At 38.7% G+C, this 24971-nt stretch overlaps 1 protein-coding gene across 1 annotated transcript in view; it reads right to left on the bottom strand.

Moving 5' to 3' along the window:
• Positions 1-24971, bottom strand: part of Dpp10 (dipeptidyl peptidase like 10) — a 772006-nt gene that overhangs the window by 370760 nt on the left and 376275 nt on the right. Inside the window, exon 5 of the mRNA XM_051147278.1 lies at positions 4190-4264. Coding sequence (XP_051003235.1) covers positions 4190-4264 — 75 coding nt within the window. The remainder of the gene's footprint in view (positions 1-4189; positions 4265-24971) is intronic.

Consider the following 24971-nt stretch of genomic DNA (forward strand, 5'->3'; position numbering starts at 1 on the left):
GTAGATTTGTGGATTGCCTTTTTAAACTCATTTGTAACCCTGGATATGCACTCATGTTCTTATGTGTATCAAGTACTTTTTTCTTCATATTTATTAGTTATATACTTTTATATGGGTCTACAACAATTTAGCTATTCATGAAGGAAAAAAATATGTGGTTTATTTGGGGACATAAACCTGGTCTAATTTATCCCAGCTTGGCTCAAACTCTATGTTGCCCAGGACCCTGAACTCTGGGTTTTCCTTCTCCTACCTCCTGAGGGCTGGGTTTATAGGCATACACCACCATGTTTCACTTATGTGGTAGCTGGTGATTAAATACCAGCTTTTATGCATGCCAGCAGACTGCTCCATCACCTAACTGAACTGTATTATTAATATAATTAATCTAACTTAATATAATTAAAAATAAAAGTACAGCTTTTCTAGGCAATCCTAGGCTACACAGTGAGACCGGTGTCAAAAATTAGTAATTAGGTAAACAAACAGGAAAATAAATGAGTAAATACTTCTATAAGTATATACATATATAGCTCAGTATGAATCTAAGTTTCATGTCACTGAAAAACTACTATGATGTGCACCTGATGGTATGGGTGCTATGGGTGCTATGGGTGGTAGCATGAGTTTAATTGTTGAAGGCACCACCATCAAGACAAAAATAATCAAAATAAGCTATAGCTATACCTTCTTAAACAACCCCAGCAACAATTTTGAGGTGATCTAATATTTTTTTGTGTGCTGGTTTTCATTTGGGGCCAGTACTGTTTTTTTTAATTAATCCATTTTTTATAAGTATGTATGTAGTGACTGATATTAGTTGTGGTTTTAAGTATATTCTACTAGTGCTAATGACTCTGAAATGATCAGCCACATGGATAGTTTCTCTCACGAATATCTTTTTGAGTGTTAGTCCCTTTTCCATTCATATAGTTGTTTTTCTCCCTGGTGTTAAGTTTTCCATACTAAGAATCCCCAGGTGTTAGTTCTATTAGTTACTTTGTTATTGCTGTGATAAAACATCATGATCATAATCAACTGATGGAAGGAAGAATTTATTGGGCTATGGTTTCTGAAGGATATGTCCACCATGGTGAGGAGGCATAGCAGCTGGCATTGGGCATGGTGCGTGAAACAAGAAGCTATAAGCCACACCTTAACCTCAGCCACAGAGCAGAGCAAAGAAACTGAAGTGAGACTAAGTTACAAAGTCTCAACCCCCACCCCCAGTGACATACTTCCTCTTGCAAGGCTACACCTTCTAAACTGCTTCAAATAGCAACACAGTTTCCGGACAAAGTGTTACAATACCTAAGCCTGTGCGGGACATCTCTCATTCAAACCACTACGTGGATTCTTTCTTTAATGGGTTATTGCAGATATTGCACACAGGTTTTAGCTTGAATTTTTGTCATCATAGTGTACCTTTTCATAGAACAACAGTTTTCAGCTTCATAGTCTTCACTACTAGTGTATCACCTAAGGATTTTTCCCCCTAGTCTTAGATCCTGGAGACAATCTGTGGCAATTTTCCTGTTCCTTTACTTACTACAGTTATATTTGGATTCATTCCGAATTAACAACATAAGAGATGAAATTGAGGTTAACATAGATAATTTTTATTTTATTATTTTTCCATTTCTTTTGTCTTTTTTCCCTTCTCCCCATCTCCCTTTCTTCTTTTCTATTTAAAAAGTTTTTATTACACTTTACTTATGTGTTTTATGTGTGTTTGAGTGCACATTAATAGATAAGCATACACCTGTCGAGGGCAGAGGAAAATGGTATGAGTCAGTTCTCTTCTCCTACAATATTGGTCCAGAGGCTCAAATTCAGATCACCGGGCTTGGTAGCAAGGACCTTAACCCACGATGCTATCTATCAGGCCCCCTATTTTCTCTCTGCCTATGGATATCTAATCACTCCAGCACCATTTGTTGAAAAGACTACCATTTATTCGGTGAAATATTTTTGTACTTTTTCCAAAACTCACTTGACTACAATCAAGAGAATCCATATCTAAGTTCTAGATTCTCTTTCATTGTTATGAATGCCTATTGAGTTTTCAGATCTTGTCTTGATTGCAATGACTGTAAACACATGCCAACACACCTGTGTTCAATGGGTCAATAAGATGGATTGGTGGGTAAAGGCCTGTACCACCAAACCTAAATTCAATATTTGGGACCTATATGAGCCACAGATAGAAGCCACTCCCATATACCACACTTGAACCAACACACACACACACACACACACACACACACACACACACACACACCAAACTTACAATAAAAAATAAAGTTTCATTATCTCTTCTATATGGCAGGTCAAATTTAAATTCTCCTAGATAGAATTATTTTGTAACCTTAAGCATATTTTAACATTTTCCCATATATATGAAAATGTATATATATATATATATATACATTTTTATCATTGTAATAATGTATCTTATGAAATCTGCAAATGAAGACATACAAAGAGAGCACTGGTCAATCCAAAACACAGAGATGCTAGCAGAGAGAAAAGCCGGTAATGAAAATATTGCCATCTTTTTCAGAATAAACTACTTTTCAGTAAAAATATAAAATTTAAAGATACACATCAGGTGTACACTCCAAAAGGCTAGCACATTAAACAGCAAGTCTGCTGAACTATGAAATGTCATGTGTTCAAAGGCCTTTGATGCGTTATATGAGGCTTCCTGCCTTAACTCCATAAACTTTTATTGTCTGTCCTAAAGCTCATAAAACTTACTTGACTAATCTCCCATCATTTCTTCTCTGGAGAAACTGATGTGTTGAATTGCCTTTTAACGCTTACTTTGCTTCTTAACAGTGAAAATTATATCTATGTACAAAATAGTCACTAGCCATATGTATGCCTAACTATACTCTAGTGCTGCAGCAGAATAGTGAAGCAGTGACTGAGAAAAGATTATCGTGTTTGCTTAATGTTGATTTCGGTTGTTGTTCTGTTTTGGATACTTTCTGAGACTACATAGCTGATACTCAAATGCCATCAATAGTGCTGCCTAGGCAGCGCAGCGGTTAAAAGCACTGGCTGTGAAAACCTGAGGACCTGAGTTTGAATCTTCAGAACCTCAGTAAAAAACAGACACATAATACAAGTTCTGTTACTCCACTGCATCTATAGGGATGTGGGAATATATGTGCATCTGTAGGGATATAGGGAAGAGAGGAAAATCCAGAAAAGCTCACAGACACTAAGCCTGGTGCCAGAAGCAGAAATAATAGCAAAGAGATTCTGTCTCAAAGGATCTGAGAGTTGAGGATTAACACAGAGGCTGTTCCTGATCTCTCTATGTAGTCCCTGGCATGCACATATCTGCATTTATATGAATGTATACATAGGTACCCATGCAAACAGATGTGCTCATTCAAACACATATGCACATATACGGACACACCACATGTGCATTTTTTAAACTATTACCAGCTACCAAATTGGCTCAGTGTGTAAAGGTCTCTTTTGGCACATTGTACAAGTAGATAATTCAAAGACATCACACAACATCAGTAAAACATTAAAAAAAAAAAAAAAAAAAAAAAAAAAAAGGAAAAAGAAAACAAAAAACAAAATCAACTTCCAGCTTGGCAAAATGGCTCAGTGCATAAAAAGACATGTGCCACTAGCCTGTTGACTTTAGTTCAATCTTCAGGACACAGATGGTGGAAAAAGAATCAACTTCCTAAATTGTCCTCTGACCTTCAGTTATTCTATAAAATATACACAGGTGCGTAAGTGTGCTTGCGCGGGCGCACGCCCCACCCACCCCCCACACACAATAAAATCTTTAAACAAACCACTAAAGCATATAGTGTCCATTATTTAAAACAATGTTCTCCTTTTATATACATTGCAGCCCAAACCATATCTAGGAGGAAAGACTCAATCTGACGTAATAAACCCAAAGGCTCTAGGGGATGCTGATGGGCTTATCCTGAAAACAAGCCTCTGTAACACTTGTAGAACCTAACACCTTTGTCCCTGTCACCTGACTGATTATCCCAGTTACTTGCTACTCAATTATCCTACCTTCAACCATCACTTTCCCAAAGCCACACTCACCATGCCCAAGTAGTTCTAAATATAAATGTAATATAAACTGTGGCCTCAATGTTCAGAGAGAAAGATTTCTGTAAAAGAGCAAGAGTTCCCTTACCTGTTTGACGTCATACGCCAGAAGAACGTACTTTAAATCTGGAGACACTGAATGTCTGGATGCTTTAAAAGTTACCTAGAACAGGAAAGAGAAAGAAAGGAATGGTTATATTAAGGAGATTAATAAGAGAAAATGACTTCAATATTGATATCAGATGTGGGAGAAATCTGAATTGTCAACATAATCTTCTGAAATGGAGACTTTCATTCTTTTGAAAATTAATTTTGTAAATTCCATGGGAATTTCATACCATGTAATTTGGAATAATACATCTCTCCATACAACTCCTCCCATAATTCCATTCCACTCTCACTTCCCTTCTTATTCAATATTTAGATCTGGTTTCCTTTTTTCTTTCTGTATCTGGTCCAGTGTGTATAGGTTAGTTAGTTTTGGGGGTAAGGACCGCCTGTCATGCAGCTGACATACCAATGATTACATAATTAAAGAGTGCTTCCTCTCGCCCTCCCATCAATAGCTCTAGCTAGTGGAGAGTTTCTTGCCCACCTCCCTCTCTCTATGCTGTGATTTTTGTCTGGCTTGAGTTAGCATTGGCCATGTGTACACTATCAGTATGATTGTATCAGGGGATACAAAAGTGATGAAAATTCATATCCAACAGTTTATTAGAGAAGACACCAATATAGCCATTTTACATGCTAACACTTAAAAAGTAATCTTTTTATGATAAAAGGAAAAAATGGGGCTGGAATGATGTACATTTGGTAAGTTCTTGCCTTGTGTGTAGGAAGCTGTGGATTCCATCCCCATGACTGCAAAACAAAAACTTAGGGAGGAGAGGCAGAAGAATAACAAGTTCAAGTTCCTTTTCAACCACTTAACACACTGTCAGAATAATCTTCTGAAATGTATACTTTCGTTCATTTGAAAATTAATTTTGTTAATTCTTTGAGAATTTCTTACAGTATAACGTATGAGCAATGTAATATAATCACAGTCTGGGCTATATGAGACTCTGTCTCAAAACTAAAGAGCAACAATAAGAAAATGTTGAGCAAGGTGTGGTTGCTCACAACTGTAAATCCAGCCCTAGGGAGGGAGAAACAGAAGGACTACTTTTCCAATTTATTGCTAATCTGGGCTACAAGTGATTTCCAACTTAGGTCACACACACACAGTCTCTGTTTACCCCTCTCTCTCTGAGTCTGTATGTTTCTGTTTATATAAAGTTTTTATGAGGTGTATATATTTGATATATGCACAGGCTCTGTGTTTCTCTCTATATATATGCATTTATGATATATATTTATTTATTTTTATCCCACATACATATGTATATCTCAAATACATACCTACAAACATGCATACACAGAGGTAAATATTAATTGAAATTCTGATATATCCTAGAAACTTTTATAGTTGTATGTTGGGTCAATAGAAGGAAAAGATAAATTGTATATGAGTCATTCTGGCTAGTACATGCCTGTAATCCCAGCACGAAGGAAGGCAGAGGCAGGCAGTTCTCTGTGAGTTTGAGGCCAGCCTGGTCTACAAAGCAAGTCCAAGATAGCCAAAGCTACACAGAAAAACACTGTTTCAAAAAGTAATCAAAAAACCTATTTTCTGTCTATGTATTTTTGTAGTGGCTGTGGTGGTAGTTTTCTTTCTTTTTCCGTTTACTTCGTTGAGCATCTGTACTTAAAGATCCATCAAATACAAACTTTCTTTAAAGGGAATCCCCAGGGTAAGTCAGATATAACACAAACATACAACTAGTTGTATTTGACATCGAGCAATTACTGTAACTACAGTGTACCTGATGGATTCTGAGCCTACAATTTAACAAGACCTTGTGACAGAAGTAATTTAAAATGCATGATGAAAGTTAAATACACTGAAGGTGGAGAAATGGTGTTACATGAAGTACAGGTATTTGTTGAATTCATATCAAAGAGAAAGATAGGAAAATTGAGTTGATAGGAACAAGAGTAAACAGTCTGAGTGCTTTGAGCAAACTAGGCTGATTTCATAGTATTTGCAGAGACATGCCTATATAAATAATTGTGTACGTCTTAGGTCAAAGTTAGGTCCACACAAAGCACCCTACGGAAAACAGAAGAAGTTGGAGCTAGGTTTTTCCTCTATTTCTTTCCTTCCTTTTTCCACCTTCTCCCTCTTCTTCCAGTGATACCCCAAGACATGGAAAGGGAGGGGTTACATTCAGTCTGTAGACAGTGATTTAAGCTTCAATCCTCCTGATCATAACATTTGAACTGAGACATAGACACGAACCAAGTAACCTAGCTAGCTGCGTGGTGCGGGTTGAAGGAGCCTTCTGGATAGTGATAACATCAACAAGGACAATGGTGCATTCCATATCCAAAACAGGGGCTCCCGTGCTCAGTCCATGTCTCACATTTCCCTCTGATTTCTTCATCTGTCTCTGTATTTTCATCCTTTGTGATAAACTTGTGTCCTCAGACTTGTCCTCTGCTTAGCGCTGCGAGGCCTTGTAAGAGAACCCGGGCCTCCAGGTTCACACAGACTCTTAAGTAGAAAGGGTTGCAAGCAAGACAAGAACAATCTGGACTCTCATAGGCTCCTGTAGGGTCAATGGCAACCTGACCACTGTCCCACTGCATGGGTCACACATAAACCAAACACCACTCCTCCTCACCATGGAAGGCCCCCTACCCCTTTCCTTCAATTAAAAAGGAAACAGCATGCTTTGCTCAGGGTGAGGACTGCCAGCCTTCTTGGGGTATTTGCCTGAATGACAATTACTCAGTGCCTCCCTGCTGCTCCATCCTTCTCTGCCCCTTCTCCCCCTCCTCAACTATAATCCAGCTCCTCTGAAGAATTTATCCAAAGTAGAAAAGGAAAAAGAAAATCCCCTACATGAAGTCAAGTTGGATACAATATAAGTAATTGTAGGGTATGAGATTTGTAGCCAGAATCTAAGTACGGAAGTTTTGTATCACTGAGCCCCCCCAACCTGTTGTATCTGGTACTTGCTGTTAGAATTCAATAGAATTGTGAAATATTTGTTTGATATTGCTGAGAACTAAATTACAATTTAAGGGCACAAATCAGCATTATTCCCAATTCTGAAGTTTTATATTTCATTATGAAAATATAATAAGGAATCCAATGGGAGGGGCCAAAGAGTTTGCTTTCAGAGATTGAGAAGTCCTTTTAAAAGAATCAGAAACAATAAGTAACCACGAGAAAGCAAATCTATCAGTTTCATCCACCTTCCCTGTGAAGCAGATACAAGGAGAGACAAGACAGTTAAAAACGTAACTGGTTCACATCCCAGTATCCCTTCTGTGAAGACCAGGACCTGGGAAATGTTGTTGGGCTGTATCTAGACTGGCCTGCTCAGATGATTTCCTGACCTCTCCTTTGTTCTGGTAGCTTGTCTCTTGGAAGCTTAATTTTGATTTTTTTTTTTTAAAAAAATCTAATTTGCTGAAGTCCAAGAGCCTTTCAGAAAACAATGTTGTTGGGATTTTGTCATTTTTGTTCTATTATTGTTGTTTGATGTGAGCAGAAAACTGTTCCTGGAAATAGCTGAGTTAGTTCGTCCTGAGTCAGATATACAAAAAGAATAGAGTGGTCCCAGTGATCTGCCATTAACAGAGGACAGCTCTGAGAGTTGGAAGTTTTTCTCCTCAGTCTACCTTGTGTCCAGTCTGCATAGATGTCCCAGTGAGCACTGGCAGTAAAGCATCCCATCACTATGTATTTACTTATGAAGGATCAATTGTAAAAATAACGGACAATAATAACAGCATTCCAATCAGCAGCTGCTGCTCATCAGGCAGCTCGCACCATGTGCACATTCTCCAGTCCTCTGGGCTGTTAGCAATGCCCAACAGTCCTTGGGGGTAATCCAGTGTGACTGAAATCCTACCCCATCACCTCTCACCCCGCTGACCCCCTGACTAGCTTATTATATAGTGAAAACTGATGGAAACTAGCCTATAAGGAATGTAACATGCAGTCACAAGGTCACCTGCCCAGAACTGATGACCTGGGATGTATACTGTTCTTTAAAGGGATGACTGAGTGTACAGTAGCCAGAGACCCATTGCTATTTAAAAACCTGCTATGACAACGATGTCACACTTCTGTACTAGGGATTAGAAAACTCTAATATCCTAGATGGTGAGGTTGTCTCAAGGTCGCAGAGAGGCTCCTCTCACAGTACTTGATTTATCTCACCAGCCAGAGGGTGTTAGTTGGTCTTTGTTGGTTTCATTCTTTTTATACAGATTTCACCCTTGCCTGGTATGAGTTATTTAAAAGAAATCTCACAAGCTTTATCCCCTCTGCCCCCATGTGATATTCTTCACACAAATTAAGTTCCTGTTTTCACAGGTGCGTCTGGGCCTTGGTAACAACATTTTCCTGTCTTTACAGTTTCTACTATTATCCAGTCTGACACTGTGTTAATTATCACTGTACTCCCTCCAGCTTATCCTGCACACAAACTGGGAAACGTTCCAAATTATCTTAGCATGAGCCCAAGGTGCTGACTCTAAAGCTGAGCAGTGGTCGCCTACAATTCAAGGACCCTACCGGTGGACAGAACATAGGAAACTCATTTGAAAGCTGCAGAGATAGCTCAGTGGGTGAGATTGTTCACAGTAAAAACAGGAGGGCCTAAATTCAATCCCCAGAACACACATAAAAGGCTAGTGCTGCCTCGTGCACCCACTCACCTAGCACTGATATACCAGGGCTTGCTTGCTGCCAGACGTTTAATGAGACTCTGTCTCACTGGAATAAAATGGAATGCTAAAGTAGCTCGCCTTAGGTCATCTAGTCTTTCTGCTTACATCTGCACACATATGTGCACATATATACACAACACAGTCTGGCAGTTTATTTAAGGAACTCTGAAGATCTTATACAAATTTTTTTTACTATAAAGCAGAGGTTTTCAACCTGTGGATCACGACCTCTTTTGGGGGTCAAATGACATTTTCATAGGGGTTGCAGATCAGCTATCTATGTTACAATTCTTAGCAGTAGGAAAATTACGGTTTTGAGCTAGCAATTAAATAATTTTATGTTTGGGAGTCTCCATACCATGAAAAACTGTATTTAAGTGTCACAGCATTAGAAAGGTTGAAAACCACCACTATTATCTCTTACATTTGAAGAAATAGTTCTTTCTAGGAGCAATGAGAACTGCTTGACATTGGCCTTAATTGTGGATTTTAATATAATTCTTGTGAGTCTCAGCTGGAAGAGCCTTCAAATTAGGGTTGGGGGAGGGGGTACAGCTATGGCTCATTAGTTAAGAGTTATTGATGTGGGGCTGGAGAGATGTCTCTGAGATTAAAAACACTGGCTGTTCTTTCAAAGACCCTGGGTTCAATTTCCAGCACCCACACGGCAGCTCATAACTGCCTGTAATTCCAGTTCTAGAGGATCAGACACCCTCACAGAGATGTAGATGCATAAAATGAAATAAAATGTACATAAAATATAATACATATATACATATATATCAAATAAAAATGAATAAATTATAATTGAAAAACAGAGTGATTGATGTTATTCCAGAGAACTGGAGTTCAGCCTGCAATGGTAGCTCCAGATCACCCCCAAACCTCCAAACTCCCTTCTGGCCTTCATAGACAACCCCCTCCAATATATAAATAAAAACAAATCTATAAGAAAGAAATCTGAGTCTGGGAAAATTTATTGTAGTAACTCCTATGCTGTGTTGCCTTCACAACTTAGTCCCTGCTGCGAAAAAGAGATGAAGAAATGGTCAGTTGTACGTAAACACTCCAAAGCAGGTTCTGTATATTCCAAACACAAGGTAAGATAATTACTCCTCAAGCTTCTACCCCTTTTTGTTTGAGTCAAGGTTTCTCACTCATCCAGAATATAGCCAAGTAGGCCAGGGTAGCCTGCTGGTGAATTCCAGGAATCCCCCATCTCCACCTCCCATTTTCCTAATGCTAGGTAGGATTATAAGTATGTACCACATGCCTGTCCTTGTGTTTATTGGCTAATCCATTTCCCCAGAAAAAAAAATGAGTTCTTTATGCACTTAGAATTATTAAACAATAATGTCTACCATGACTAGTTGAGCCCAGAGTCCTTGAAGAGTGTTAAGATGCATGGCTTTTACTGTCCAACAATTTTCTTTTAAAAGGGGTCAAAGGATAAACTCAAGAAAACCAAATATGCATCTGATCTGCTGGAGCAATTAATATGGGTGTGATAATGCACCAGCGGAAAGTGTGCAACCTCTCAGATGTCTTGTACCACTCAGCTTGACACAGATCATTCACCATCGGAGAAGCATCAAGGTCTCTGACAGCTCTACAGTGTAAACAGGAGCCTCACTAGGTGGATGTTCATGCTATATTTGGCAGAGTAACACAAGCAGCAGGTAAGTGCCTGTGAGGTCCACAGCAGAGCTGGCTCCTGAAACCCAACAGCCTGCAGAGACAAGGCACATAAAGCAAGGCTGTAGCTGTCAGGTGAGAATGGCTGACTGGACTTTCTCAAAGGATTGGAAGAACTCAGTGCTAGATCCTTCTCTTCATATATGAAATGGGTGACAGTCGTGCTTAAAAATTATTTTTCAAGAAAAGCTAAAAATCAAGACACTACCTTAATATTGCATGTTTTTAAAATTGCCATGTAATAATTTTCATTATGGGGAAAGGATATTCTTTCTGGGTTTGGTGGTTTGTTCATGTATGGGAAACAAATAAGGGCCCTAAGATGGTTGAGAGGAAAGCAACTGTTGACAGGGTTTTAAGAATAAAAATCTAAGACTATCATGAACTTGAAGAATATAGATGAGGGCAAATTGCACCCCCAAACTGTACTGTATTCCTGCCCCTCAACTCAGCCAGCTCTGTTATAGGCCTATTGGCACCAGGGACACCAGGTAAGCCCCTACTCTACACTGAACCCTTGCCAGCAAATATGCCTGAAAGCACATCTAACACAGATAAACCATACCCCAAAACCTCCGTTCCATTTCTAACCCCAAAACTCTGCCTGCTTTTCTAGAGGCCTGTGGAACCAGGGACACCAGGTAAGACCCTGCCCCAAGCCCTTACTGCCATATGCCTTTAAAACACACCCAACAGCCTTACACTGTACCCCATCTCTTGGACTTCATTTTTCAGGCTACAACTCTGTCTGCTTTCTCAGGGTCAACCCACACCAGGAACCCCAAGCTGTACTGGTGCTAGCTATTTCAGAGAAAAGGCTAGTGCCCAAAATTCTAGAGGCCACACAGGCCACAAAAACCCTAGGGGAGCTCTATTGAGATTGCACTAGGCCACTCAGACAGGAAGTCAGAGAGGAAACAGATACCAAGGGGAAAAATCCAAAAACCCCCTACCCAACAAAGATATACTCAGAAATCAGAATCAAATTCTAAGTACAAACCCCATATGGTTAAAGACCAACATATAAACATAAGCAACAGCCAAGGTAATGTGGCACCATCAGAGCCAAGCTATGCTACTATAACAGCTTTAGACATCTTTACACAGCTGAAGCACAAGAAAATCCAAAGCTGTGGAGATGATATAGGCCTTTAAAGAGAAAATCCCTTAAAGAAATACAGAAAAATGTAATCAAGTAGGTGAATGAAATGAATAGAATTGTTCAATAACTGAAAGAGGAAATAGAACCAATAATTAAAAAAACATACTGAGGGAATACTGTAGATGAAAATGCAGGGAAGATAATAGGGAGACAGAAGAAAGCATCACCAATACAATAGAAGAGACGGAAGAGAGAATCTCAGGTACAGAAGAAACTATTAAATAAATACATACGTCAACCAAAGAAAATGTTACATGTAAAAAGCTCCTGAAAAATAAAACATATAGGAAATCTGGAAGAACATGAAGAGATCAAATCTATGAATAATAGGAATAGGAGAAAAATTTCAACCAAAGAACTAGAAACTATTTTCAACAAAATAATAGAAGGAAATTTCCCTAGCCTAAAAACATACAAGCCTAAAAACATGCCTATACACATATAAGATGCTGAGAGAACACCAAATAGATTGAACAGAAAAAGAAAATCCTCCCACCACATAATAGTCAATACACTAAATGTACAGAACAAAGAAAGAACATTAAAATCTCAAGGGAAAAGGGGCAAGTAAAATATAAAGACAGATCTATTAGAATTATATCCAACTTCCCAACAGAGACTTTAATAGCCACAAGGGCCTTGGTAGATGTCTTGCAGTCTCTACAAGGCCATAAATACCAAAACACACTACTATACCCAGCAAAATTTTAAGTCACCATAGAGTGAACAAACAAGATATCTCATGACAAAACCAAATTTAAGCACTATCGATCCACAAATACAGCTCTACAGAAGATACTAGAATGAATACTCCAACCCAAAAATGTTAACTATATCCAAGAAAAGACAGAAAATAACTAGTTCTACACAAGCAAAACCAAAAGAATCACACACACACACACACACACACACACACACACACACAAAACAAAAACAAACAAACAAAAATACCACCAACATAAAAATAACAGGAATTAACAATCACTGGTCATTACTATCAAAATCAATGGACTCAATTCCCCAGTAAAAAACATAGGCTAACAGAATGGATGCAGAAACAGGATTCATCATTCTGATGCATACAAGAAACACACATCAGCAACAAACATAAATATTATCTCAGAATAAAGGGCTGAAAAAATATTTTCAAGCAAATGGATCCAAGAAGCAAGCTGGAGTAGCTATTCAAATATCTAATAAAATAAACATTCAATGAAAATTAATCTAAAAAGATGAGGAAGGACACGTAATATTCATTAAAAAATGATACCTCAATCTTTAAATTCAACAGATACAAGAAAATTGAAATAAACTTTTGTATATCATCAGACAACCATGGATTAAAGCTGGACTTCAACACAACAGAAACATCAGAAGGCCTTCAAACTCATGGAAACTGAACAACTCTACTCAATGACCAAGAGGTCAAGGAAGAAATAAAGAAAGAAATTAAAGACATTCCAGAATTCAATGAAAATGAAGGCATAACATACCCAAACTTATGGGACACATTGTGCTAAGAGGAAAATTCATAGCACTAAGTATCTTCATAAAGAAATTGGAGACATCTCATACTAGAAACTTATAATGCTACCTGAGCACTCTAAAACAAAAATAAGTAAACACACTCAAGAGGAATAGATGGCAGGAAATAAGCAAAGTAAAGGCTGAAATCAGAAAATAAAAGAAAAAAAGAGAATAATATAAAGAATCTAGGAAACCAACGGTTTGTTCTTTGAGAAAATAAAAAAGATAGACAAACCCTTAGCCAAACTAAGTAAAAACACAAAGAGAGTATCCAAATTAAGAAAATCATAAATGAAATGGGGAACAAAATTGCAGACACCTAAGAAATCCAAGGAATCATTAGGTTTTACTTGAAAAAGTCTATACTTCACAAATTGGAGAAAACAAAATGAAATAGATGATTTTCTTTACAGATATCATTTACCAAATTTAAAGATCAATCTACTAACAACAACAACAACCACAAGAAAAAGCCCAGAGACAGATGGTTTTAGTTCAGAATTCTATGAAATTTTTATAAAGGAGATAATACCAATACTCCTCAAATTATTCCATAAAATAGAAATGTAAAGAACACCACAGATGCATTTTATGATGCCACAGTCACCCTGATACATAAGCCATAAAAAGGCTCAAACAAGAAAGAGGATTTCAAAACAATATCACTTATGAACTTTGATGCAAAAATATAAAATATTTACAAACTGAATCCATGAACAAATCAAATACATCATCCAACATAATCAAGTGAGGTTCATCCCTAGGATTAAGAGAGGGGTCAATATATAAAAAAACTGTCCATGTACTCCAACATACAAACAACCTGAAAAGGAAAAACCGCATTATCATCTCATTAGGTGCTGAAAAAAAGCCTTTGCCAATACCCAACACTCATTTCATGATAAAAGCTTTGAAGAGATTAGGGGAACAAAGTGAAATAACTAAAAATACTAAAGGTAATCCACAGCAAGCCAATAGTCAACATTAAATTAAATGGACAGAAATTTCAAACAATTCCACTAAAATCAGGTACAAGACATGGCTGTACACTTTCTCCATATCTATTCAATATAGTACTTGAATGAAGTCCTAGCTAGAGCAATAAGACAACTAAAGATCAAGGAGATAAAAATTGGAAAGGAAGAAGTCAAAGTATCACTGTTCCTAGATGATAGGATAGTGTACATAAGTGACCCCAAACTTCTATCAGAGTATTCCTACAGCTGAAAACACCTTCAGCATAGCAGCTTGATACAGAATTAACTAAGAAAATGCAATAGCCTCTCTACATACAAACTACAAACAGGCACAGAAAGAAATTAGAGAAACAATACCCTTCACAAATATGGGTCCAGTTTCATTTTTTAATGGTCAGAATATTCTCCACAGTTGAGTGGAGAGTGTGATACGACTTTCTCACGTACTCTGGTGCCTCACATTTGACCATGTCCCCTGGAGGGGGAGACCTGGTGGCACTCAGAGGAAGGACAGCAAGTAGCCAAGAAGAGACTTGATACCCTATGAGAATATATAGGGGGATGTAATCCCCTCAGGAACAGTCATAGGGGAGGGGAATAATGGGAAAATGGGGGGGGGGAGGAATGGGAGGATACAAGGGATGGGATAAACATTGAGATGTAACAAGAATAAATTAATAAAAAAAATACCCTTCACAATAGCCACAAATAATATAAAATATCTTGATGTAACTCTACTCAAGCAACTGAAAGTCTTTTAAGAATGAAATTGAAAAAGATTTTATGTATCAATAAGATTAACATAGTAAAAAATGGCCATCCTATCAAAAGCAATCTACAGATCAAATGTAATTCCCAGAGCTAACAGAGAATTCTCAACAGAAGAATATTGAAGGGCCAAGAAACATTTAAAATAAATGCCCAATATCGTAAGTTATCAGGGAAAAGCAAATCAAAACAACTCTGAGATTCAATTTTACACCTATCAGAATGGCTAAGATAAAAAAACTCAAGTGACAGCACATGCTGGTGAGGCTGTGGAGAAAGGGGAACACTCCTTCATTGCTGATGGGAGTACAAACTTGTATAACCACTTTAGAAATCCATCTGGCCAATTCTCATAAAATTGGGAAAAGTATTGCCCCAAGACACAGCTATTCCATTCCTGGGCATGCACCTGAAAGATGCTCCATCGTACAATAGGGCATTTGCTCAACTCTGTTCATAGCAGCCTTATTTGTAATAGCTAGAATCTAGAAACAACCTAGACCTCCCTCAACCAAAGAATGGATAAAGCAACTGTGGTACATTTACACAATGGAATCCTACCCAGCTATTGAAAACAAGGAAATCTTGAGATTTAAAGGCAATTGGATGGGACTAGAAAAGATCATCCTGAGTGAGGTAACCAGACTCAGAAAGACATCCATGGTTACTCACTTCTAAATGGATATTATCCCAACATAGATGTCTCTGAGAGACTCCATTCAGCAAGGATGTAGACACATGCTGGGACTCATAGCAGGACTCTGGGTAGAGCACACTGAGAGTTGTATGGAAGAGTAGGGGGATGGAAGAACCAGGAGAGGTCAGGAACTCCACAGGGACACCTCAAGGCCAGTGGATCTGGAGCCAGGGGACCTGCACAACTAAAGTCAATGTATGCAGAGAACCTTGACCCCTGTTCAGATATAGCCAATGGACAGCTCATTCTCCCTGGTTGGGGGGAGCAGAGACTGCATCTGACAATAACTCTGGTGTCCCCAATTTGATAACTTCCCCTTGGTGAGGAGGCCTTATGGGTACACAAAGAAAGGGGATACAGACTATCGTGAAGTGACCTGATAGCCTGTGGTCATATGATGCGGGAAGAGGTACCCTTCTGTAAGAGGTCTAAAGGAGGGAAATAGGGCATAAGAGGGAGAGAGGGAAGGGGACTATATGAGAGAGGGGATAACAATCATCATGTGATGTTAATAAATTATAATAATAAATAAGTAAATAAATAATTTTTTAAAATTCCAACACAATTTGTTACCAATCTTGAAAGACCAATACTCAACGGGATAGATAAACAACCCTGTACTATAAAAGAACTTCTGGAGATATCACCATCTCTGACTTCAAGTTATACTACAGAGCAATAGTAATAAAAACACAGGGTATTGTCATAAAAACAGGCAGATTGATCAATGGAATAGAACCAGAGAACCAGATGTAAATCCACACACCTACAGACATTAATTTTTGACAAAGAAGCCACAATTATACAATGGGAAAAAGCATCTTCAGCAAATGGTGCTGTTCTAACCAGACCTCTGCATGTAGAAGAATGCAAATAGTTTTATATCTATCACCCTGCACAAAACTCAAGTCCAAGTGGACAAAGACTTCAACATAAAACCAGACACATGGAACTTGATAGAAGAGAAAGTGAAGAATAATCTTGAATGTGTTGTCACAGGAAACAACTTCCTGAGCAGAAAACCAACAGTGCAGATACTAAGATTGACAATAAATGGGACCTCATGAAACTGAAAAGCTTCTGCATGGCCAAGAACACTGTCAATAGGGAAAAATGGCAGCCTACAGACTGGCAAAAGATCTTTACAAACCCCACATCTCAGTTCTAAAACATATGAGGAACTCAAGAAATCAAGACATCAATTAGACAAATCCAATTTAAATAGGGTACAGATCTAAACACAATTCTCAACCTGAGGAATCTCGTTAATTAATTAATTGATTAATTAATTAATTGGTTTTACATCCCAATCTTAGCCCCTTCCCTCCTCTTCTCCAAGGCCCACACTTCCTCCCTCTTCCCCCTCTTTCTCCTCTGCTACCTCTCAGAAAATGGGAACTTCCCCACCAACCCACCCAACACATATGAGTGCTTTCTCTTCCATTGTGGCCCACAAAGAAGCTCCACCAGTTGGAAGTGATAAAAGAAAAAGCAGGCAATAGAGTCCATGTCAGATACAGTCACTCCTCCCCTCTTTAGAGGACCCACACAAAGACAAAGCTGCCCATAGGCTACATATATATTTTTCGGGGGGCCTAGGTCCAGTTCATGCATGGACCTTGGTTGGTGATTCATTCTCCAAAGAAAGAATGGGTCCAGGTTCATTGGCACTGTTGGCCTTCTTGTAGAGCTCCTGTCCCATCTGGGTCCTTTTATTCTTCCTCAGATTCCTCCACAACACTCCCAGACTTAGTCTAATATTTGGCTGAGTCTCAGCATCTGTTTTGAATTGCTGAGTGGAGCCTCTCAGAAGACAGTTATCCTAGGCTTCACTCTACAAGCATAGCAGTGTCATAGGGTCAAGGGTTGGCTCTCTCCCATGTTGTGAGTCTCGGGTTGGGCCAGGCACTGATTGTACATTCCCTCAATCCCTGCTTTATCTTTATGCCTACACATCTTGTAGGCATGGTACATTTTGTGTCAAAGTTTTTGTGGGTAGTTTGATGTTCCACTCACTCTACTAGGAGTCCTTTCTGATTTTAGGGTAGCCTCTGCAGGAATCTCAAATGGCTGAGAAATACTTAAAGAAATGTTCAACATCTGTAGAGAATAGGAAAATACAAATCAAAACGACTCTCTGATTCTATTTTACAACTGTCAGAATGCTTAAGATAAAAAATGTGAATTACAGCTCATGCCTGCAAGGATGTTGAGCAAGGGGAACACTGCTCTATTGCTGGTGCGAGTGCAAACATGTACAACCACTGAGGAAATCAAGCGGGAGGTGTCTCAGAAAATCGGGAATAGATCCACCTCAAGATCCCACTGTACCACTCCTGGATGCATACCCAAATGATGCTCTACCACACCACAAGGATACCTGCTCAACTATGTTTACATCTTTTTGTAATAGCCAGGAACTGAAAACAACCCAAATGTCCTTCAACCAAAGAACGGATAAAGAAAATATGGTACATTTACACAGTGGGCTACTACTCGGCTATTAAAAACAAAGAAACCACGCAATTTGTAGGCAAATGGATGGAATTAAAAACATTATCCTGAGTGAGGTAACCCACACCCAGAAAGACATAGCATGTACTCACTCATAAGTGGATATTAGCAATAGAGTACCCGATAACCATGCTACAATCCAAGGACCCAAAAAGCTAAGGAACAAGGAAGGCCCAAGGGGAAGAAGCTTGAATGTCACTGAGTATGGGAAATAGAATAGACATTGGGAATGGAAGGAGGGAGAGAACTGGATGAGGAAGGTATAGAAAGGTAAGCAGAAGGGATCAAGTGAGAGAGGAAATAAAGAGAGGGTAATACAGATAATTGGAATCTGTAGGATTGAGCTAGAAACCCAGGACAGTGGAACCTCCCAGGAATCCATCACGGTTCCTAGCAATGGAGGATATGGATCGTGAAACAGCAATCTCCTGTAACCAGAAAATACTTCTAATGGATGGATTGGGATACCAACCCAGCCACAAAACCTTTGACCCACAATTTGTCCTGCCTACAAGATATGCAGGGGCTAAAGTGGAGAACAAATTTAGGAATTAGCCAATCAATGACTGGCCCAGCTTGAGACCCATGCCATGAGAGAAAGCCCATCTCTGACACTATTAATAATGTTATGCTATACTTGCAGACAGGTGCCCTGCATAACTGTCATCTGAGAAGATTCACACAGGAATTGATGGAAACAGATGCAGAGACCCACAGCCAAACATTAGGAGGAGTTTGGGGAATCCTGTGGAAGACAGGGAGGAAAAATTATAGGATCCAGAGAGGTAAAGGACACCATAAGAAACCAGGTCAAGTAACCTGGGCCCATAGAAACTAAACTGCCAAGTAGAGGGCCTGCATTGGATTGAACTAGACCTTCCACACATATGTAACAGTTGTGTAACTCGGTCTTCATGTGAGTCTAACTGCAGGAACAGAGACTGTCTCTGACTCAATTGCCTGCCTTTGGATGCCTTTCCCCTAGCTAGGCTGGCTTGTCTAGTCACAGCAGAAGATGTACCTAGTCCTACTGCAACTTGATATGACAAGGGGGGTTAATATCATTGGAGGCCTCCCCTTTTCTGAGGAGAAAAGGAAAAACGGGGATGGGGGAGGAGAACTGAGAGGGAGTGATCGGGAGGAGAGGAGAGAGGGAAAGCTGGGATTGGGATGTAAAGTATATAATAATAATTAATTAATTTTTAAAAAGTATTTTGGTGAAGAATTTGGGATCAATTATTTTCTACTCCAGTGAACTCACCGATTATGTCATGAGAAAAGCCTCCAGAAAACATGGAAGTAGCTTTGAATGCTTCAAGGGAAGGAGAATATGGGAGCCCCATGGCCATTTCATATTAAAATGACTTTCTCAACTCCTTGACTATAGTGGAGCAGACCTCATCATTGATGGTGACACCAAAGGCAATGAGGGAGTGAAAGCTGCTTTGCACATAGAATTTTATTCTGGTCAATGGATTAAAAGTGTGTTAGATCTGAGGTTACCCTGTGTATGAGGAGGACCTGTGACAAACCACATAAGCAATGTCAACAAGTTAAGATAAAAAGGGCAGGCACAAACAAGTGAGGACTTGAGCATGGGAGCGTTGGAAAATTTAAGAGAATTTTTTGTTTGAATTTAAGGGTAGAAAGAAAGGGAGTGAAGAGCTGGGCGTGGTGGCGCACGCCTTTAATCCCAGCACTCGGGAGGCAGAGGCAGGCGGATCGCTGTGAGTTCAAGGCCAGCCTGGTCTACAAAGTGAGTCCAGGACAGCCAAGGCTACACAGAGAGACCCTGTCTCAAAAAACAAACAAAAAAACAAACAAAAAAAAAAACCAACCAAAAAAAGAAAGGGACTGAAAACTACTCAGTGCTTTTAAGGCATGATGCCCTTAGAAAATGAGAAAATGTTTATGTATCAAGTTCACACTATATTAATTCTCTCTCTCTTCTCTCTCTCTCTCTCTCTCTCTCTCTCTCTCTCTCTCTCTCTCTCTCTCTCTCTCTCTCTCTCTCTCTCTCTAGGCCAGAGGTCAATTTTACATATCAGTTTCCTCTAGTAGTCTACTGTTGTTTTCAGCTCCCATTGAACCTGGAACCCACAAATACAGCCCATTTGGCTAGGCAACATGTCCATAGACCTCACTATTTATACCTTCTTAGGGCTGGAATAAAAGATGTATTTTTAATGAGAGTAACATTACATAGCCCCCTTAAATAGCAAGCCAATTTTCTTTTTCTTCATTAATTTATTTATTTGTTCATTTGACATGCCAATTGAAACCCCACTTCCTTCTTTCTACCCAGTTTCACCCTCCTACGTACTTCCCTCTCCTGCAACTGCTCCTAAACCAATCCACAGGTACCAACTCACCCTGGCACACCAAGTCACATCAGGACTAAGTTCCTCCTCTTTCACATAGGCAAGACAAGGCATCCCTGCTAGGGAAATGAAGTCCAAAGGGAGGTAACAGGTTCAAATCAGAGACAGCCCCTGTTCCAATTATTAGGGGACCCACACATTCATATGTGTACAGGGCCTAGGACCAGTCAATGCATATTCTTTAGTTACTGTTTTAATCGCTATGAACCCCAAATGGGCTGTGTCCAGATTTGTTGACTATGTATATCTTTTTATGGTGTCCTTGACCCCTCCAACTCCCTCTGTCCCTCCACAAATTTTCCACAAGATTGCCTGGATTCTGTCTAATATTTGGCGGTGAGTCTCTGAATCTGTTTCCAATGGATGAAGCCTCCCCAATAACAGTTATGCTAGGTTCCTGTCTACAAGGGTAGCAAAGTATGATCTCAGGAGGTGGCTATCTTCCATAGTGTGTGTCTCAAGTTGGGCCGGTCATTGGTTGGCTATTCCCTCAAACTCTGTTCTGCCTTTTATTCCTGAACATCTTGAAGGCAGGACAAAATTTGGGTGGAGGACTTTGTGGGTAGACATCAGAAGATGGAAAAATCTCCCATGCTCATAGATTGGTAGGATTAACATAGTAAAAATGGCCATCTTACCAAAAGCAACCTACAGATTCAGTGCAATTGCCATCAAATTTCCAACACAATTATTTTCAGATGTTGAAAGAGCAACTCTCAGCTTCCTATCAAAAAACAAAAAACCCAGGAGAGCAAAAGAACACTATATAATAAAAACTTCTTGAGGTATCACCATACTGATTTCAAGTTGTACTACATAGCAATATTAATTTAAAAATAACACATGGTATTGGCAAAAAACCAGACAGGTCAACAAATGGAATTGAATAGAAAACTTAGAAATGAACGCACACCTATGGACACTGGAGTTTTGAAAAAGAAGCCAAACCATACAATCAAAAAAAAAAAAAAAAAGGAAGTATCTTCAACAAATGGTGCTGGTCTAACTGGATATGAGCATATAGAAGAATACAGATATTTTAAACACTATTTTTTACTATATTTACTTATGTCCTCATTTATGATATTTGAAACATGGTCTCTTTTCACAGCCTGGCCTGTTTCAAGCTCATGATCTTTTACCTTGATGTACAGGATGCTGGGGTTTGGGTCACAGGCAACATAACAGTTTTGGCTCCTCAGAATGTGGTTTCCCCCCCACATGCTCCAGTTAAACTTGCTGTAACAACTTTGCCTCTCCCTTCTTCTTCCTCAAAGTATATCTTCCTAAAGTCCTGTTCTAATTTTTCTCATTTAGGCTATAGCATTTTGTGCTGGGGGAACAATAAGAGGTTAAAACTGTTCAGTGCTCTTTCAGAGGACAAAAGTTCAGCTCCATGTCACTATTTGGGTTGTTCACACTCTTGCACCAAAGGATCTGGCGCCCTCTCCTGGACTCATTGCACACCTGCACACACATATACATACGTACATACACATACACTCTCTAAAAACCTAAATACAAACTGCTAAGTGTCTAGTCTTCCTTGTGTGAACGACGAGTCTGAACACACCATATAGAACTCTGCTTGCAGTTCATCAAAGGATTGATCACTGTTTCTATCATCGCTCTTGTAGATTGTTTGAAATTGCAATTTACATCTTTTATTGCCACAGTAATGTCTCTATTAAGAGGCTTCACTGCAATGATTCACTTTTGTCAGAGACATTATAACGGGAGTTAGAAACGAGATAATGATGGTGTTCCAACATGTCAGATACTAAAGATCACAGCAAGAAATCATTGAACACAAACCGAAATGTCAGAAGTTCCAGGAAATGGAACATATGCATTTGCATGACTCGAGGCTGATAAAGACCTGGATGAAAAGAAGAAAGTTGGGGAATAAATTAGCACAGTGGGTAAGAACAACTTGGTGGCCTTAAAAATTACATATATATATATGTGTGTGTATATATATATATATACACACACATATATATATTAGAGAACTGTGGAACTGAGGTGACTGTCACTCAAGCTTTTTGGAATAAGCAAACAATAGAAGTATGTATAAGTACCTCTCATTATATCATACAAAACTAATCAGAAATACATAATCAGGGTAATTCCAGAGTCACTTTATGTCCTAGAAAATGTAAAGCAGTAATATTTTTGGTAAAATATACACTTTTATTATTTTTATAACCTATTGAATCCAATTAATGCTACTCATGTGTGCACAGGCGTAGAGCGAGCCACTGGAGCATGGCTGGCCTGTAGGGGGACATGTGGCTGAGGAAATCAGTCTCCACAGCCCCTTTCTAGAAGCTAACAACTGTCAAATGCTCCTTATCTATGACGCATGTGTGCCCAAACACACACACACATACAATCACACACACACATGCATGCATACACACACACACACACACACACACACACACACATATAATCAAAGCATGAATGTAAAATCTTTTAAAAAAGAAAAAGAAAACTTAATAGAAGCTTGAAAAACTATCAAAGTACAAAAATAATTTGATATCAGCTGTGGGCTCCTATTATATTTCTTTGCATTTTGGCTTATTAAAAGGGAACATGGTAGAAACTAACAGGTTTTCCTTTTGCAGTTTTGGACAAGGCCTGAGTTTGACTTCCACAACCATAGGCTGTTTCTGTGGAGAGGATTTGAAGCAGATACTCAGGACAGAACTTCCATTATATTTGTGTGTGTGTGTGTGTGTGTGTGTGTGTGTGTGTGATACAAAACAGTGTTTAGCAAACATAATGATCTCTTTCTTTGTGTATTTCTTCTTTGAACCTAACATATTATGGAATCTGTAATATTTTATAAAACAAGCCAATTCAGAAAATTGTATGAAAAATTAGGTAATTTTGTATGGTGTGTATGTGTTCTTGCACATCTGTATGCATGTGTACAAATATGTAAGTAGAGGAAACAAGTTGACATCTGCTAACATTCTTCAGTCACTTTCCACCTTTCTTATTGATATAGGATTTGCCAGTGGCCTGGAACTTACAAGCAGCCTTCCATGGTGCATATAGGATCCTGGACATGCTCCTGTGTCAGTTTCCCTATACTGAGATTATAAGCACACACTTCCATGTCCAGCTTTATTATTTTAAACACAGGGTTTAAAAATGTCAATCACTTTACCAACCAATCAATCTCCTTAGTTCAGGGGCTCTGTGTTCTGTTTTAAGCTTAGAAAAATCTGTACCAAAGAACTAACGTGGACCATTTCACATAATTCCTCCAATGCTCAATAAATGTGAATGGCTATAATAGTCTTCTATTGGTTTAGATCATAGGCCCTACATTATACCATATGATTGTTATTTTCTAGTGGTCACCAAGGTCTAGCAATGGTTAAGTAGAGCAAGTACAGTGACTTTGAAGGAAAATGTGCCAGTATTTCTCTACTAGAAAGTGTTGACAAACAAAGGCTCTCGTTGAAGAAATGCAGGAATTTGCATATTCATGTAAATTAATTTTTGAAATTCATTTTGTGCTGCTCTAATGATTTTTCAAATTATCTTAATGCTTAATCATTAGAATATATTTTTCTCCTAAATGGCTCTGTTACATCCAAGCACAAGTACATTGAATAATAGAGTACACAAAAAAATGTACTGCACTGGAGGAATGGCTCAGTGGATAATATGCTCACTTCTCAGGTGCAATTGCCTGAGTTTGGGTCCTCCACACCCATGAAAAAGACAGATATTTTTGATGCACAATTGTGAGGAGGAAAGACAGAAATCAAAGCTTCAATGACCAGACACTCTAGTTGAAATGGCTAGCTTCAGGCCCTAGAGATGTCTTAAAAACACAAAGGATGGTAGGCAATTGCAGAAGACACTGATGTTAACCTTTGGCCCCACATCTACACTCAAAGCAAAGTGCATCTACATACATGAATGCACATACCATAGGCAAACAAAATGTGTCTACGTGTGTGTGTGTGCATGTCCACATGTGCAGATATTGCGTGTGTTTAGGGAAAGTAAAAGTTTTGTGAATACCAAATATAAATTCTAGGTTCATTTGTGAATTATAATGCTTTATAATGTTTCCAACATGATGTTTAATTAATAAGATGTTTGGACTACAGTTGTCTAATAGCAAATTACCTCAATTTTTGCTTTCTGTAGAAATTTCTTCATTAAAACCTTTTTAAAATTAAATGTGTTCTTTTACAATTTATTTAAGTACAACATATATATTATGAATACTGTGCTCACCCCCATCACTAATCCTCCTTCTACTCCTGCTGACGCATCTGCTTCCTACAGTTCTCAATTAAACATGTCAGGCTTTCTTTTTCTTTTCTTTTCTT

Source organism: Acomys russatus, chromosome 6 (assembly GCF_903995435.1).
Source record: "Acomys russatus chromosome 6, mAcoRus1.1, whole genome shotgun sequence".
Classification (NCBI taxonomy): domain Eukaryota; kingdom Metazoa; phylum Chordata; class Mammalia; order Rodentia; family Muridae; genus Acomys; species Acomys russatus.